Raw genomic sequence first — 17739 nt, forward strand, 5'->3', positions numbered from 1 at the left:
TTGACTAGGTGATTGTGAGTGAATGAATGAGTGATCACGTGGATGAATGAATGATCACAGGGATAAATGAAGGAAGGCTCATTTAATCTTGTTCATTGGCCAACTCCTATTAGTTTTTCAACACTACATGTTTGTGTTTCTCTTTTTAAAATTTTGGAGCTTTTCAAATTCTGGAACTTACGGTTTAAGTACAGAGCAAAGTAAAAGAGTATTTGTAGTGTCTTACCGAGGAGGTGGCGGAGGGGTCTGCAAAAGCCAAGAGAGTCAGCAGGTAAATTTACTGTTCTTGAGAAGAGCTGATGATGAACAGTGTCTCAGTTTATGAATGGAAATTACAAGTCCCAACCCAAATCCCAGGTATTTGTCAAGTGATATCTAAGCCGTCACCTTGTCCACATTGTCATGCTTCTAAATTAAGAATGGGTTACAAATGCATTTTAATGTTTTCTCTTACCTTGTTTCCCTTTGGGGGTTTGTCTCCTAAAACATAAAGGAAAGAGTCATGAGTGTGTGGAAAATGTCATCAAGCTACTTTGACATACATCCAAATGGAAATTTTTTTTCCATTTGAATAATCTTGATGATAATGCCAAATAATATGTGTTGAGCTATTATTAGGTACCCAGGACCATGCTAAACATTAATTATGTGATCTCATTCAGTCCTTTCCTTTGTTTTGGAAATAAAGACACTGAAGCATGTGGGAGTTAAGTATCTCACCTCCTGTCTCCCCTTAGTAAATAGGGCATAAAGATTTCGTTGCATGTGGTATGACTCTTGAGGTCCTGTCTTAACCACTAATTCTTGGTTAGAATTAACATTTTTTTAAATAGATAGTCATCTCATTAATTCAAGTTCTCCCTAATACCTTCGTTGGACATTGCTTTGGACATTCGTTGTTTTCTTGTCTGGAGTAGCACCTGCCCCATTATGCCCCCAGAACCCAGACCTTGGCCTGTAAGCATAACTGCAAGCACCCCAGGGGAGGATCATGTTGGATTTGGCTTTTTACCTGCAGTACTGGTCCCATGCTTTACTCAGAGTAGCAGCTCAGTAACTGTTGGCGTTGAACTGAATTTTGGAAATAAAACTACCTGCAAGTTTGGGAAACCCCCTCCAGGCCTAACTCAGGCTTTGCTAGGGCTGGTGGTCTTGGGCAGTCATCCCACTGAGTCAGTGCTTAGTTTTGTCATCCATAAAATAGAACAGTTGGATTCTGGAGTCTTAGAAAACTCTGCTCTCTGGAAAATTCTGTGATGCTATTTCCCACCTGTTTTCTGCTGGATCTTCTCTTTTGAGGAAAGGTCCAGCTGGTCAAAAACAACTCAACCCAACACATACTGGTCTGGATCGTTTTAAGGCTCTTTCAGGTTTAAAGCAATTACTTCACTGAACAAAATGATCATCCTTCCTATTTTTTCATTCTTTTTGGAAAACACTTTCTAGACAGACAAGATAGACTTCTCTGCATGAATTCCCACACTGCTGGCAAGCAGGAATCAGAGGTGTTCTAGGATCATAGATATTCTTGGCATCATAAAAACACAATATGTGACCCGGGATGTATTTCAACAACAGCAGCAATCTAGTTGATGTTAGACCTTTGGCTATTTCAATGATATTACCAAAAAGGTTTGACCACATGATGATGCTACCTAAAATCATTAGGTTAGAAAATGTTAAAATTCACTTCTCCTCATTTTGAATTGACTTCGCCTTTGGAGCTCTCTGGTGAACTATCCTTCTGCTCATGTTGATAACATTCCCTGGAAAGCTGATGTTGGCTCTCTAAGACGTCTTTTTTCATAGCTACCACTATGTCTATTGGGGATCAATTCAATTCACTGAGAGAAAAATCGAGAGACTGAGTAGGTGGAACTCAATAGGAACGGTCCATTTATTGCTTCAGAGATACCTATCCTATTTATTCATTGACATATTACTGAGCCCATAATAGTGTCAGGTATGGATTCATTTTTAATATATTTATTGATATAGGTGTGGGGGAATACAATATCAAAAGGTTGCTATTCCCGTGTAACTTACATTTCAATGGCAGGAGATGGAAAGCAAATAGACAAAATTATATGATGACCAGTGATGACAAGTGCTACACAGAAAAGTGAAGCAGGCTCAGGAAGGTAGCAGGGCACGGAGGGCTCCCCAGATGCCACCTGAGAGATGGATGGGGCTGCCATTTCACAGGCAGATCCCAGAAGGCCTCTGTTTAGCTGATGAGAACTGCGGTCTGAGGAAAGTGAGGGAACACACCATGCACGTATCCTGGGTGATATCTGGGAAGAGCATTCCTGACAGAGCAGCAAGCACAAAAGGTGGGATGGGCACAAGGGGTCAGGACGGCCTGGCAGGTGTTGGTGGAGGTTGGGAAGTGCCCAGCTCACTTGGCATCTCATAGGCTGTGGTGAAAACTTTGCCTTAATCAGAGTGTGTCTTTTTGATACACTGTGTGTCCTGTGCTTCATTATAAGGTTTTCTTTGGCATCAGTTTGTGTCCCCCTCACTTAGAAATTTTGAGTATGTTATTAGCAGCAGCTGTGGCAAAGAGGGGCTCAGCTATATCAAATAGATCTATTATTTATGTAATCATTTATGCCTCACTTATTCATTGCTCAGATAACCAGAGTCCTATAAACAAAGCAGTAATAGTCAACCTCAGGAACTCTGCAACTGAGAAAAGTGGATCACACAGGCCAAGTCACATGCCGTACTGTCCTACAGCTTTGATGCTAATTCAGATAAAATCCAAGCAGCTTTGTTTTTTTTGTGTGTGTACGGGGAGCTTGTTTAATAAAGCAACAGCAACTGGTATTTGGGATAATGGAAGAAGATGAGGTTTGGAGATGAGTTTCTTGAGTTTGAATCTTGATTCTGCTACTTTCTACTGGCAGGGTCATAGCAGTGCTCAGGAAATATTGATGAAATAAATACATGGATGGAAGAATGGTTGTTTTCTTCTCTGGAAAACTGAGAAACAATTACTCATACTTCATAGGAATTCATGTGTGGAATAATTGAGTTAATGCACCTCAAGTAACACGGTTTTTAATGCATACCCAGTGTTACTAGGATTATTGTACAATGGGAAATTAGAGGGAAAATGCAATGCATCCTCCGGATGAAGTGCACAGATATTCTCAAACACTATGGAAAGTTCCCTATCTGTCACAGGAAGAGACCCAAACAATTGCTCTTCAAGGCTGATCCACCTTGAAATTCAAAAAAGCCTTTTTCACAGGGAGGAGGCCAGCCTGCTCGCCATCTGGTGGCCATATGTGTCATTATCACCATCTGTCCAGACAAGCGTCCTCATTTGCTCTTCAGTCTGAGACAAGATAGATTTCACTTTGGCTGGAAAATTTACTGCTTCTTGGGACGTAACATAGCGAATGAGCACAGCATGACTATAGAACCTGTGGACCTGGTTTGTCTATTCCCTCCACAAGTTATTAAGGCAAGACGTTGTCAACCTTATAGGGTTCTGTGAAGTTAAAGCAAAACCTCCCAGAGAAGGAACCATCATGAGATCTGTGGGTGGTGCGGTGGAAAAGCTTGTGTACCAGCTTATAAAATTTTCAGGAATTTTGCAGTGCAGTTGTTAAACACAGCCATTATTAAAAATAAATTATATAAATGTATACTGAAGTTATATCAAAGACTGGCAAATTGTCTCCCGAAGTGGCAATACTGTTTTGCATTCCCACCAGCAATATATGCGAGCTCCTGTTGTTCCACATCATCGCCAGCATTTGGTGTTGTCAGTGTTCTAGATTTTGGCCATTCTAAAGGTGCATAGTGGTATCTCATTATTGTTTTAATTTGCTTTTCCCTGATATATATGATGTGGGACATTTTTTCATATGCCTGTTTGTCATCTATATAGCTTCTTTGGTGAGGTGTCTGTCAGAGTCTTGGACTCATTTTTTAATTGGGCTGTTTTCTTACTGTTGAGTATTAAGAGTTCTTTGTATATTTTGGGAAACAGTCCTTTATCAGGTGTGCCTTTCATAAATATTCTCCCAGTCTGTAGCTGGTCATCTTATTCTCTTGATACTGTCTTTCATAGAGCAGAAGATTTTAATTTACATGAAGTCCAGCTTATCAGTTATTTCTTTCATGGATCCTATCTTTGATATTATATCTAAAAAGGCATCACCAAGGTCATCTAGGTTTTGTCCTATGTTATCTTCTAGGAGTATTTTGATTTTTCACTTTTTAAGTCTATGATCGATTTGCAGTGAATTTTTGTAAAGTGTGTAAAGTCTGTGTCTACATTTACTTTTTGCATGTGAATGTCCAGTTGTCTCAGCACCATTTGTTGAAAAGACTATCTTTGCTCCATTTTATTATAACCTCTGCTGCTTCATCAGAGATCAACTGACTGTGGGTCTATTTCTGGTGTCTGTTCTGTTGCATTGATCTATTTATTCTTTCACCAACACCATGCTGTTTTGATTACTGTAGTTTTGTAGTAAGACTCGAAGTTGAGTAGCATCAGTCCTCCAACTTTGTTCTCATACATTTTTTCCCAGATATCTGGTCATTAAACATTTACCATTTCTTGTGAACCTACTACTGAGTTGAGTGACAATATAAATTGTCCTCTCTGAGTTTTGATGTACTCATCTGTGATTTAAACATTAGAAAAGAAGATGAGTAGGATCCAAGAATTTGTTCCCTGATAGAAGGGACAATGACACAATAGAATGGTCACAGTGGGATCTTTGAAGTCATCAAGCTGGGTTCTAATCCCACCTCTATCACTTACTGAGTAACTTCAGCAAATTATAAAACATTTGGGGCTTCAGCTTCCATGTCTATAAAATTCAGATAATGAAGTGTAGTTTCTTGGATGGCTAGCATTAAATAAAATAATACTTGTTTTCCACTTAGTTACCAATTGGTGTTAAATATACACATTGCCCCTTTTCGATGAAATATGATTCTGAAAACCACCACTTTCAGAAATAGACCATCAGCGTGATGCCCTGTAATTAGGATAATAGACTTTGGACAAAATTAGATAAAGCTTGACTCTAGTTATAGTATGTATTATGTCTAAGAGTTTTATGATATATGAAAGTAAACCATTAGGCTTTCATGTCCTGATGATTAATTATGGGACAGTTCAAGGAAGCAACTTAGGATCCAAGTGGCTAATGTATGTGTGAAGAGGTCTGTTTGAGAAATCTCTCCAAGTCTGTTGAAACTTTCAGAAATTCATTCCAGCAATAAATTGCTGAAGCCATTCTTTGGGTTGAGTGGGGAAGGATTAAATTAGGAAAAGACAAGGGAGTAGGAGGCACCTGCTGGCTTTAACAGCTCCTCAAGTAAGGTCAGAAAGTACACTCTCTTAGGAACGTGTATTTCAACAAGTACTTGAACACATATTTTAATAGCTGTGTTGGGGTTAGTGGTAGATGGGGATAGAAGCGTCTGTCCACAACAAGGCTGGGAGCTGTCTTCCCACTGACCTGGGTGTCTTAGGGGATGGAGGAAAGGGGGGCTGGCAGGGGGAAGTGAAGGACTAAGACTTCAAAGGTCTGATGTGGGCAGTGGGGTGGGTGGATTTGTATATATGAATGATCTCCATGGATTCACAAAATGCAAAAGATCACTGTGTTCTACTATATTTATACAGTGAGAGCCCAGTAAGGGAAAAATATTTGCTTACATTTAGAAGCAGAGAAAGAAATGAGGCCAGAGGCTACCACCCAGGCTCTTTGACTTGTCCCTTGGTCAGCCCCCCGTAATGGGAATGCATGACTGAAGGTCCCAGGCTTGTCCCTAGGTAGTCTTATGACACCCAGCAGTGCTTTCTAATGCACTGTTAAAATGGGCTATGTTTTAGAGTTTATCTAATAAATGTTTACTATGCATCTGCCATGAGCCTAGCACAATGCTGCATGTTTGTTTAGGGAAAACAAAGTTTAAATAAACTTTGGTCTTTGTGACTGAGGGGGTCTAGCTTATTCTTATACTCATCTATAACAGATTTATTTTATATGCTAAACACTAAGCTAGACAGAGCATGAGATGGTTTCAACCTACAGAGAGAGTCGGAAAGACCCTCTAGGGCTGGGAGCAAGGGGCGGGTAAGGAGGGAGGAAAGACACCAGGATCTTCAGTTCAGTGCAGTATCCCTTTGTGGGCGTCAACTGCATTCAACGACTGTGCTGTAGGTTTCACGACGGTTTTCACCTTTAAAACAAGTATCTTACGATTTAGCTCTGTTTCCTCCATCTTACAGATATCGAAACACACCTGGACAGGTTAAGTTCCTCATTGTAGATTTCATGTTTTGGAAGCTTTAGCCCTGGGATTTGAAGCCAAGTCTCCTTGTCCCCAAGTTCAACATTCATGCCACTGCATTTTAGCTGCTTCTGAGTATTAAAAAAGTAATGTTTAACTTCCCCCCAGGCCATTGTCTTATGCCTCAGACTAAGGTCCTTGCTCTGAGAAGCCTTCCTGGGAGACACACTTCTTCCCCCAGGGCAGACTTAAGTATGCACTTATTTGAGTTCCCACAACACTCAGTATTGACCCAGCCAGAATGTGGGCTCCTCCTGGCCCAAGGTCTTTTGTGACTCAGCGCCCTGGCACAAAGCGATTCTAAGCAAAGTGACCTTCCCCCGGGCCGTTGTCACACAGTGCAGTGACTCCTTTGTTTTTAACTCCTTTATTTAAGGCTACATTACATTTCTTATCGGAAAAAGCATTTGTTACATCGAGCAGTTACCAGATGCCTTTCCTTTTCTCTGAGACTTACTATTTTCTCTGCATGGTGGGGAGACAAAATACTATTCTGTAGTTTCACTAATGCATGAATTTATAAAGTTTGTGACATTAACTCTGAGCTGAATATTGTATCAAGGCCATGGGTTGGGTCTGAGGGAAGGTGAAATCTAAAATAGTTGGAGAGTAATCTGAAGTTTATTTCTGATCATTTATGTGGCCTAAGGCTTGTTATTTTGGTTAAGGATATGATCTATAGGATGCCAAATTCCATCATTTTCAAGATGTCGTGTGTCGCTGAGTTCTGCCACTAGGGGGCAGTGTCATCCATCAATTCATATCTTCAGCACTAACCCTCTCAGAGGTGGACGACTGGAACATCAGTTAGGGAACAAGAAGGGGCATTTGTTGAATGAATCTTAGATTCTGGCAAACACAATAAAACTCTGGAAACACTGCCACAGTAGAAAGAACACGAGGTTCTTGTCTAGGCTCTGTCTACTTGCCCTGTGACCTTGAGCGAGCCTTCTTGATAGGCCTTCTTGCATAAAATGAAGGAGTTACACCAGATTAGCTCTAAATTCATCTCTGATTCTTATTTCCGGGGCATCTAAATTCATCTAAAAGCAAACCAGTACAAGGTGTTTTGATGGCACTATGTAGCATTCTATTTTGCTTCTTTTCAGCCAAGCTCATGTTTCTGGATATACACGTTCAGTCACTTGTGCATGATTTCTCTTTCTTTTCTTGGATAGCTTATTGTATTTCATTACAAAGTCATTCTTGCATGTGGAATGCTTGTCACCTCAAAGGGAAATGGTTCAGAGTTTGTGATTGGTTCACATCTAAGGCAAAGAGGAATTCACTGTTGCCTTCCTTATTCTCAGCATTAAGAAACTAAGCCATATCATGCTTGATATTACAGCTGCCCTCATCTGAAAAGAAGACGATTTCTTCTGGATCTGTGGTTAATGCTAATGGTTTATCACAAACAATTTATATAAATGCTTTGCCCTCAAGTAAACTTTTACCCATTTTTGGGAATGGAAAAAAAGTCAGGCTTCAGGGAAGGTAAGTTCTTGAAATCTGACAGTTTTCAGAATATGATTGTAAGAAAAATGACATGAAATGTACATTAACATAAATCTATAATGCTCAACTTGAAAAATATCACCATAAAATCGTGCCATTACTGAACCACCATTATGTTTTTTTCTGTGACATTCTGTGAGAATGAATAAATTATCTGAGAATGTGTTTGCATCAAAAATACAGAATTTTGTAATAAACACATAAATCATCCAAGCATTTTCTAGCAAGATGCCTGATCCTAAAAATGGGGGTATTCATATTAATTTCCCCTTTCCAGCTTCCTCCTAGGCATAGTACCTTAGAGCTCTGGGTGGTAATGGGAAACCATCAATTATGGAAGTGTAGGAAGAGAAGATATAAAGAAAATAAGTCTTACAAAAGAAGTTTTCCACACAAACTCTCCACACTCCCTACAAGCCTCAGCTTTTGTGAGCCTCACTTTCACTGAGATCCTCTCTGCCCTTATTGCCTCAGTTTAAACTGAGGCCTACTTTTAAAAAACAATCATATTTTTCAGCTCCCATAACCTATACATCAGCCAACACCCCTACACAATTGACAGCACTCACTTACGTCTGAAGATCATGTCCTTGGTGTGTTCTTGAGGAATCGGTTTGCTTTTTTGTTATGGACAATTAATATCACATAAAGAAGTGTGATCTCCTTTTTTGCTTATGCTACCAGGAAGCTCAGAGGCAAACTAGTAGTTTTATTTTAATAGGATGTACTGATATGTACCAGAGGACCCTGAATTTTTATCTTTATCTTAGTCATATAGTGCATGTACATTTTCCTTATGATTTCTATTTTTACTTTCTTCTATCTTAGTGTGCACATTTTTGTTAACTATAATATTTTTGTGAGCTGAGGCAAAGTATAGGTAAATGTATGGATGGATAGTTGTGATCCTGCAATTTTTAATAAGAAATACATATTTGGTCTTTATCCCTCTTTCGGACACAGAGCTTCTCCTTGGAATTACCTAAGTGATGAGAGCTATGAAGGTGTCATTTGTTGTATCATGGAGATGACTTGGGTCACACCTAAGGCTGGGGGCTGGTTGCCAGTGGCGCTAACCACGTGATTAGAAGGAGGGAACTTTGAGGGGCACTCCCGTCCTCCCTACCGAGGGAAGGGTTAGGGGCTTGAGACTTAGTTCAGTCCCCCAGGGTCAGTGAGTTACTAAACCATGCCTATGTGAAGAAGCTTCCATTAAAAACCCAAAGGATGAGGTCTGAACAGCTTCCGGGTCGGTGAACATACGGAGATTCAGGAAACAGGGAAGCATCACGCCCTTTCCCCAGAGCTTGCCCTGTGCATGCCTTTCATCTGGGTGTTCCTGAGTTATATCGTTTTATAATAAACTGTTAATCTAGCTAAGTAAAATGTTTCTCTGAGTTCTGTGAGCCTGTCTAGCACATTAATTGAACCTAAGGAGGCAGCTATTGGACCCTCCAATCCATAGGTCTGTCAGAAGCACAGGTGACAGCCTGGGCTTGCGACTGACATCTGAAATGGTGGTGGGGACAGTCTTGTAGGACTGAGCCCTTAACTTTTGGAATCTGGTGGTATCTCTGGGTAGATAGTGTCAGAATTGGATGAATTGTAAGATACAATAAGAATTGCTTAGTGGTGGTTGGCTCCCCTCCACCTCCAATATTGGGCTTGGGATTAGAACCTTCTTAATAGTCAAACAGACATTGATATGTCGAATAGTGGAAGCTAATGCAATCGAAGAAGTGAAGGTGGATGTCTACAGTTAACTATAAAAATAAGAGGGAATTGGGAAGCCAATTTTTTGTCTGCTTTCTCTCCAGGACTCATTTCTCAATGAATGCCTATGGAGGTTCTGTTGTGACCTGGAACATTTGTGAGTCAAATGACTGTGGGCTGATCTGGGGGCCCACTGTATGTCTGGTACTTTTCTTCATCAAGAGGTGTGACTATTCTTTGTCTGCATAGCTCACCTGGTGTTTCTCAGGACTAAAATACAGCAGGTAATGGCGAAGAGCTCTGAATCAAGTGCTGTGTACATGGAACGTACTGCCATTTTTAAGGACTAAAGGGGCAGTAATGTGAACGCTCCCATTGTGGGGGTTTTAGGAGAGGTACAGAAGGAAGACAGGCAGGGATCCGTCTGTCTGTGCAGGATGGAGTGGAGAAATGGGCTAGGAGACTGTTAATGTCTCTTGCTTTTGCTAATACAATGAACTGAATAGTCATAAAAGCCCCGAATGCTTCACATTTCAAAGAGGAGGAAAGTAAGACTCAGGAAGGTTAGGGGCCTTGCGTGAGGTCCTGGCCAGGGAGACAGGGCCTCGGTTTGGCTGCTCTCGGTGATCCGTCCACCTGCCTCCTGTGGTGGGTCTCTTCTCTTTGTCTGTCCAGGCCCGCCCTGTGCCTTCTCTGCCCTGTCCTACCACACTCACCATCTGGGGGATCAAGCAGCATCGACCACGTATGGGCTGCCCTGCCCTCTGGTTGCCGGCTGGGGTCAGCCACTGGGAAGTCCCAGTCGGAGATCGGAGGGAGGTTGGGGAGGGAGGTCCACGTGGGTTGGTGGGGTCCTTCAGCCAGTGGTCACTGGTCCTTTCAAGGTGCTGTGCTTCCTGTGGTTTCCATATGTCCCCTCAACACTGGGCCTGGGGGTGGTGGCAGCACCACTGGTCTTAGCCCCAGTTCCCCCACCATCTCTTGTCCTTCCTCCATAACCTACACACCCCAGTAAATAGTTCCTTAATAAACTTCCTCAGGTTATCCTGATTTGAGTGAGCCATCTGTTTCCTGTTAGGACCCTAACTATTATACTTTCCCTTTAAAGAAAGTGGAATATTAGTGGAATACTATAGAATATATAGAATATAGCATTAGACACATAAAAGATGAATCTGGTATGTGTCAGTTATTGGGAAATGTAAATCATGGCATTCTCATTTTTTCCAATTGGGCATTGTGAGAGAAGATGGGGCGCAGAGGGAAATGATGAGAGAAGCTGTAATGTGTATGATCCAATTAAATTTCTTGGGTTATCCTCCATTTGTGCTCTCAGCACTACTGAAATCGATTATTTCCTTCTGGCTTCCTACCTGTATCTTCATCTTCAAATTGAGTTGCTTTGCCTAAAGCTTTAAAATCTGTTTTCATATGAATTAATCAACGTTTTAAAATTAGATTTCTATCTTGTGATTTTCCTGGGGCTATGCTTAGAGAAATAACTTAGTTATAGATTTAACACAATCTATATGTTTCAAAACAATTTCTCTTTGAAATTGCCCAACACGGAAGATGAATTTTCATAACCAATTTCTCATCAATAAGGTAAGGCAATAAAAAAACATAAGATGTGTAGGAATCTTTCCAAACTTAGTTATTTCATGAAAGGTAATTCAATAGATCGCCTTGTTTAAGAAAATCTGTGACCACAAACAAAAATGCAAGAGGATCTTGGGAGCAAAGAAATGTACTTGTTTTTCAAACTTTCTGACTTGACTTTACCTTTAACATGCTGGCTTCTGATGTCCTCGGAAATGGGTTTGTCCACCTGTAGAAAACAACATGGCACCATTTTCTCTTAAATCATGACAATGATAACATCTAATAATAATGCTTTGTATGGTTACATTCCTAAGGATAAAGACCTAAGTCTGTGGACTTGTCCTTCTCAGAGATCACCCTCTCTGTGTGGTTGAGGGTCAGTCAACATGTGTAAGTAAGTATAATTACATGTATCGTAATGCTAGTGATGCGTGTTGTGGCCTCAGATGGCATTTGGCATAAAAATACTTGGCTTTATGATCCAATCCAGCTTCTTATTGCTCTGAAACTTTGGAAAGACATTTAGCATATTATCAGCCTTAGATTTTTCATCTTCTTTATAGGGAAAATAGTCAGTTCATGTCATTGAGTCATGAAGGTCAATATGTGTGATCAAGTATATGCATGCGATCAAGCAGCAGAACAGAGCATGTGGCCTTGTGTGGATGCTTGTGTTGGGGTCTCACCTCCATCACCTGCTGGCTGTGAGGCTCTGGCAAACCTTTTAACCTTCTGAGCCTCAGTATCCTCATTTGTGAAATGGAGGCAACACAAGTTCTGATACCACAGGAGGGTGGGAGGGTTACAGCAGACACATGGTGCAACGTGTTGGGACAGGGAGTGGCACCTGTCACGCTTAATAATTGTTGGCTCTCATTATTCATGTTATTAAAGGCGTTGGTAAACATGAAGGGCTATACACTTGCTAGACTTGAGGGTGAAGAATATGTTGAAGACATCATAATGATATCCAGTGTGTTGGAAAGCACTGAAACCCAAGTCAACATCGGGGCCTATGATGGCTAATTTGATGTGTCAACTTGACAGGGCCACAGGGTGCCCAGATGCACAGGTCAAACATTATTTCTGGGTGTGTCTGTGAAGGTGTTTCCAGATAAGATTAGCATTTGAGTCAGTAGACTGAGTAAGGCAGATTGCCCCTCCCAATGTGGAATCCATTGAGTGCCTGAATGGAATGAAAAAGGCACAGGAAAGGAGAATTGGATCTCTCTGCCTGACTGTTGTGCTGGGATGTTGGTCTTGCACCCTCCACTGAGATTTACGTCACTGGCTCTCTTGGTCCTCAGGCCTTTGGACTCAAATTGGAACTCACATCGTGGGCTTTCCCGGGTCTCCAGCTTTTAGATGGCAGATCGTGGGATTGAGATTCCATAATCACAATTTTACGTTATGTTCATGCCTATGTCTGTATGTCTCTATTATCTCTCTCTGTCATCTCTTTCTAACATCTCCTGTGTTTCTATAGAACCCTGACAAATACAGGGTCTTAGCCTTGCTCTTTATTGATACCAAGTTGAGGTGGCCAAGGCGGATGGAGGGAAGGATCACTGAACCCCCTGCTCCCTCTTACTTTCTGATGTACAATGTCCACCTCTTTTCTCTGTGAAATACCGAACCACAGTATTTATGCCTGGGAGGACTGTGGCTCTTCTGCTGGTCAGTCTAGTGGAGTCGAGCATGGCTTAGATTTTGCTGCTGTGGCTTTCTTCATTGTACCATCAGCTTCGAGCTCCTCCAGGGTTACCCTGTGGAGGTTTGGGTGCAGGAGGGCTTTTCCAGTGTTCTTGATGTGGCTGAGCTTACAGCCTTGCCTGTGCGCTTGCCCCACAGAAGGGGGCTTTCTCAATGCTCTTGCCCACCTCCCCCTCCCAGCCTGGTCAGCAGAGCAGATGTTCTCTGCTGTCTCTGTCTTAGGTGGGTCCTGGGGGCTTTGGGCGTTAGGGATGGGGCTTCCTTAGTATTCCTGCCCTTTCCCCTTTGGTGGCTAAATTGCATTTTCTGTCTTTGGACATTTGGCTCCACTGGATCTTTTACATGAGACGGTTTCTTCCCATTGCATCCCCTCCAGCAGTAGGCACCCTGTGATGGTATTAGTGTAGGATCCTGAGCTCTCTCCTGAGACTACTCCCATTTTCTACCAAATAAATATTAGGGCCTACTTTATACCTGCATCAGCGCTAGATTATGAGGGAACAAAGAGAAATAAGATTTAAAGGACCTAGACCTGCATACAGATCTGAGTTTACAACAGATTAGAACACAGATCACCCAACCTCAGCACCACGGAGAGTTGGGGCCAGAGAATTCTTTGCCATGCGGGGCTGCTCCAGGGATTGGAGTGTGCTTAGCAGCAGCCTTCTCCTCCACCCACAAACATCAGTAGCACTGCCTTAGACCTCACAACCAAAAATGTCTCCAGACTTTGCCAAATAGCCGCAGGGTGCAAAATGGCCCCCGATAAAAACCACTGATTACAATGCAATGTGTTGTTGATGTCAAAGACTGCTTTGCGTTGCTTTCTGTAGAAGGCTACTCCAAGGCCCCTGGCTGGGCTGAGTGAAGACCTTCGTTCTCTCTTTGTAGCCTGTGCTTACCTCTGTCTTAGCCCTTGGATTACATCGGAACTGCCACCTTGGGCCACTGCTTCCTCCATTAGACTGCAGACACCAGCTTATTTTTTATCGCCATTGTTGAGCACATGCTTTGTACATAGTAAGTGCTTAATAAATAGAAAGATGGGCAGTGGCTTAGTGGCTTAAGACAGTTGTAATCAACCTAAGGAGGCTAGATAAGAACTGGCCTCTATAAGAATTATTGAAGATCCTTTTCACAGGTAGTTTAATTTCAACATAAATGTGCAGAACTAGTCAGAATTAACTCCTGAGAATCAGGTTATAAAGAAAAATATAATCTGCTTACCTTAAACACTTCATTATTCAAACATTGGTTATAAAAACTCCCTCTTTATCTGAATTGAGGCAAAATCCTAATTTACTTAGGAAATCACTTCCCACTTGGCCAAAATTGTGTTCTGCCTCCCGTATCCCTTTTTCTCACATGATTTCACTTGACTTAATATGTGAGATTATTATATATGCAAGGCCCACTTGCAAGTGATCTAGCAAAGGGAAGAGATTTGCTTTGTAATAGAAAGCTACAAAGATATTATGAAGGAATATAAAGTAATAAGAATGGAGGCTTAAATTCTGGCATAGTTGTTTTAAAAACTCAAATGAGAATTATCTTTAAAAAAAATTCTTCTCATGAAGGCTTACTTACATGTAAGGGGGTATTAATCAGTGATTTTTAGGGAAAGGAAAGCTCAACTTTTTAGGTGAGCATTGTCTATTCCTTTATAACCAGACCAGAAAGTGTGTCTTCAGCCACTGGTTCAGTCACTCTGAAACTCTTATCGTTCCCTGAACACGTGTTATGCTCTAGTGACGTGTACCCTGAAATGTCATCCTCCTTGTCAAACCGGGCTGTTCCAGTCGCAGTTCTTGGTCAAAGTAGCACATATTCACATGAGAACTTTGAAAGCCAGACAGAAAGCGTTCCATGTGATAGAAATGAGCAAGAGAAAGACTGGGTTTCTTTTCCTATTAAACAGTTGCTCATATTTTGAGATTGAGTTCAAGTGATTAAGTTTGTTGATTTTTATTCATTTAATCAGTACTGATTGAGAACCTCTTACATAAGGGCACTGTGCTAGCTGCTGTGGCTACAGGGGTCCCCAATCCTCAGTGAGATGTCGTCTAATTGACTGCTTTGTGCTGGGGCTGTGGTCTGTATGTACTGTCATGGTAGCTATCTATTATATATATATAAATATATAAGTTTGTTTTATAGAAAGGCAACCCAGGCTCAGAGAGGGGATAAGTACCTGGCTCAGAGGGACAGAGCTCATAAAAGTTGGAGCTGTTAAAATGGGGATTATAATGCTCCTCTTGAAAGGTTATTTTAAGGATTAAATGCCGTTCATTCATCCATTCCCATCTGTACTCAGGAAGTCCCTCTGTGACTACCGTTAGTCTGCTTTATTTTTTCAAAGCACTTATCACTTGACATATTGTCTACCTCTTATTTTTTTATTTACTACAAGCCTCCTCCTACCAGCATGTATGTTTCAGGAGCGCAGGGCCTTGGTCGTTCAAGAATGCATTCATTCTGGAGCCGATCATTGTATCTGGTCCCTGGCAGCACTTAACGCACATTTCTTGAATGAACTTGCTGAGTGAATGATTCAAATGTCTAGCTTGGTGCTTGTGTGAAGAGGAAGTGTTCAATATTTCATTGCTCATCCCGCCCTCCCACTCTGTTGGATGTGTTCTGTGTAAATGACACTGCTTGGTAATGTGTGGTTTCCTTTTCTTATCAATATTAACAGAAGCCCTCAAGCTAAATAGATAAACAATGTGAACAAATAATGCACAAGGAAGATCTGCTATAAATACTCAAAAGCTTGTTCACATTCACCAATAAATGTGGTACAAATTTAAGACAAGAACAGTGAATTCCCTTTAAAAATATGGCTAATGAAGAAATAGCAGTTTTGATGAGAATTTTATGAGGTGAACAGTTCCATATAGGCTTCTGAGAGGGTAAAGTAAAATGATTTTTCAGGAAAGACATTTCACAATATGTATCAAAAGCCTTCAAAATGTTTTCACTCAGTGGTTAAGTAAAATAATTAAAAATCCCATAATGGCATATAGCTATAAAGATGTTGCTATTAATGCTTCTTTATCACTTGGGAAATTATTTTATAACCAGAATTTAATGTGAAAGAGAAGAAAGCCAGGCATATACTATTTCAAGGAGTCCCTTGCGTGAAACACATCAACCAAGTTCAATCACAGATTAAAACACGGATCATGCTTTGTCACATAGGAAATATTAACATGAAATGCACCAAAACCTCATGACCTATAACCCTGCAACTTGAGAAGTGATTGATTTGTATTTTATGCATTTCTGTATTAGAAAAATTAAGCATTAGCCACAGTGTAATTAAAAACAAAATTCTACATATGTGTTTAGAGCGTTTGCAATTAAAGGATATTTTCGCAAGTTCATCTTTTGTTGTCTCTAAACAGCCTTTTGAAGTGAGCATGGTAGGGACTTTTATTCCTGGGTGTAGATGAGATTACAAAGAGGCTCAGAACAGTTGTGTGACTGACTTACTACCACCCGGTTAGCGGTTGGTGGTATTGGGCCTAGAATCTGGGCAAAATGATGTGTTGTTATCAGTGAGATTTGAGGTCAAATTCTGCTCCTGGAGAATGAGAGCATTAGGTGAGGTGCACGTGGGGTCCTGCGCCTGCTGTCTGGCTCACAGAACATGTTCGACAGTGTCGGTTCTCCTGCCTTCCAGGTGCTTATCCCACAGGACCGTGACCCCACCAGTCATACGGGTCAGCTCCCCTGCCTCCTCCCAAACCTGGCCCGCTCATCACCTAGCAAGGCGCCTTGGGAATGAGAGGTGGGGAAGCTCCTGGCTGCCTGAGGAGCCCTGCACAAGCTTGTTTCACAGGGTCAAGCTTTACTCACTTCCTCCAGTCTCGTCCATGTGCCCCTGGTTTGGCGCTGCATGGGGACAGAGGTGCTGGCATCTGCAGAAAGGGGACTGTCCATCAGACCCTTGAAATAGCGTGTATCTGTGAAAAGAGTAAAGTTTAAACTCATACCTTATGTGTACTGAGCACATTATAGTTTAAGAAATAGTTGCACATCTACAGATTGACTGAGTCCTCACAACATAGGTGTGAGGCAAGAATTTCTCTCTTCCACCAGCCGAGGAGACCAAGGCTTGAAGAGGAGAAATTACTCCTCTTGGTCCATACGTGTCAATGCCAAAGTCTGCACTTGGGTGGCCTTCATCCTGTCATCCACCTGGGAAATTCGACTCGACTTTCAAGGCTTAGACCATATCCTGCCTTGGAGAATCTTCCTAGATCCCACACACAATACCCACTCCTTTCTGTATTATGCACTTTCTATGTTATGTACTATTCCATCACATTCATCTGTTGATCCTTTTGTTTCTGACACTAGAGTGTAACCTTCCTGAGAACATGGATCATGCTCTGTCATTGGATCCATCCTAACATGATAACTGGCACACAGTAGCTACTCAGCACATGCTTGTTGGCTGAGCACAAAGGAATGTCTCCATTATTTACGAGGGGATTCTCTGCAATTCCTTACAGATTTATTCCAGTGGGTCAGGCCTAGAGAAATCACAAATGCTTCCTCCTTTCCCTCATGGCAGTGTGCTTTATCTAAGATTCAGAGAACTTGCTGAAGCTGCCCCGTGTGCCTCAGTTAGAAAGAGGTGAAGGTGGCTGTGAAATTAGGTCTTCCTTAGTCTGAGGCAGCTTGGGTCGCTGCCATGCCCTACTGCTACTTACGTGTCCACCTCTAAAACAAATCAACCAAGTTCAAGTTTTCCTTTTTACTCTCTTCCCCATGATGCAACCTCCGTCTTAACATCCCTGCCCATTCACCCTGTGGCATGCTCATGAGTCGTTCCTAGGACTCAAGAAGAGCATCGTGATA

General features: G+C 41.6%; 1 protein-coding gene across 1 annotated transcript in view; it reads right to left on the reverse strand.

The window, feature by feature from the left end:
• Positions 1-17739, reverse strand: part of CLNK (cytokine dependent hematopoietic cell linker) — a 178527-nt gene that overhangs the window by 35903 nt on the left and 124885 nt on the right. Inside the window, exons 7-10 of the mRNA XM_036921105.2 lie at positions 16732-16838; positions 11341-11386; positions 455-480; positions 227-246 (exon numbers count right to left, since the gene is read on the reverse strand). Of these exons, the coding sequence (XP_036777000.2) occupies positions 227-246; positions 455-480; positions 11341-11386; positions 16732-16838 (199 nt within the window). The remainder of the gene's footprint in view (positions 1-226; positions 247-454; positions 481-11340; positions 11387-16731; positions 16839-17739) is intronic.

The sequence above is a fragment of the Manis pentadactyla genome, chromosome 5 (genome assembly GCF_030020395.1).
Source record: "Manis pentadactyla isolate mManPen7 chromosome 5, mManPen7.hap1, whole genome shotgun sequence".
Taxonomy (NCBI): domain Eukaryota; kingdom Metazoa; phylum Chordata; class Mammalia; order Pholidota; family Manidae; genus Manis; species Manis pentadactyla.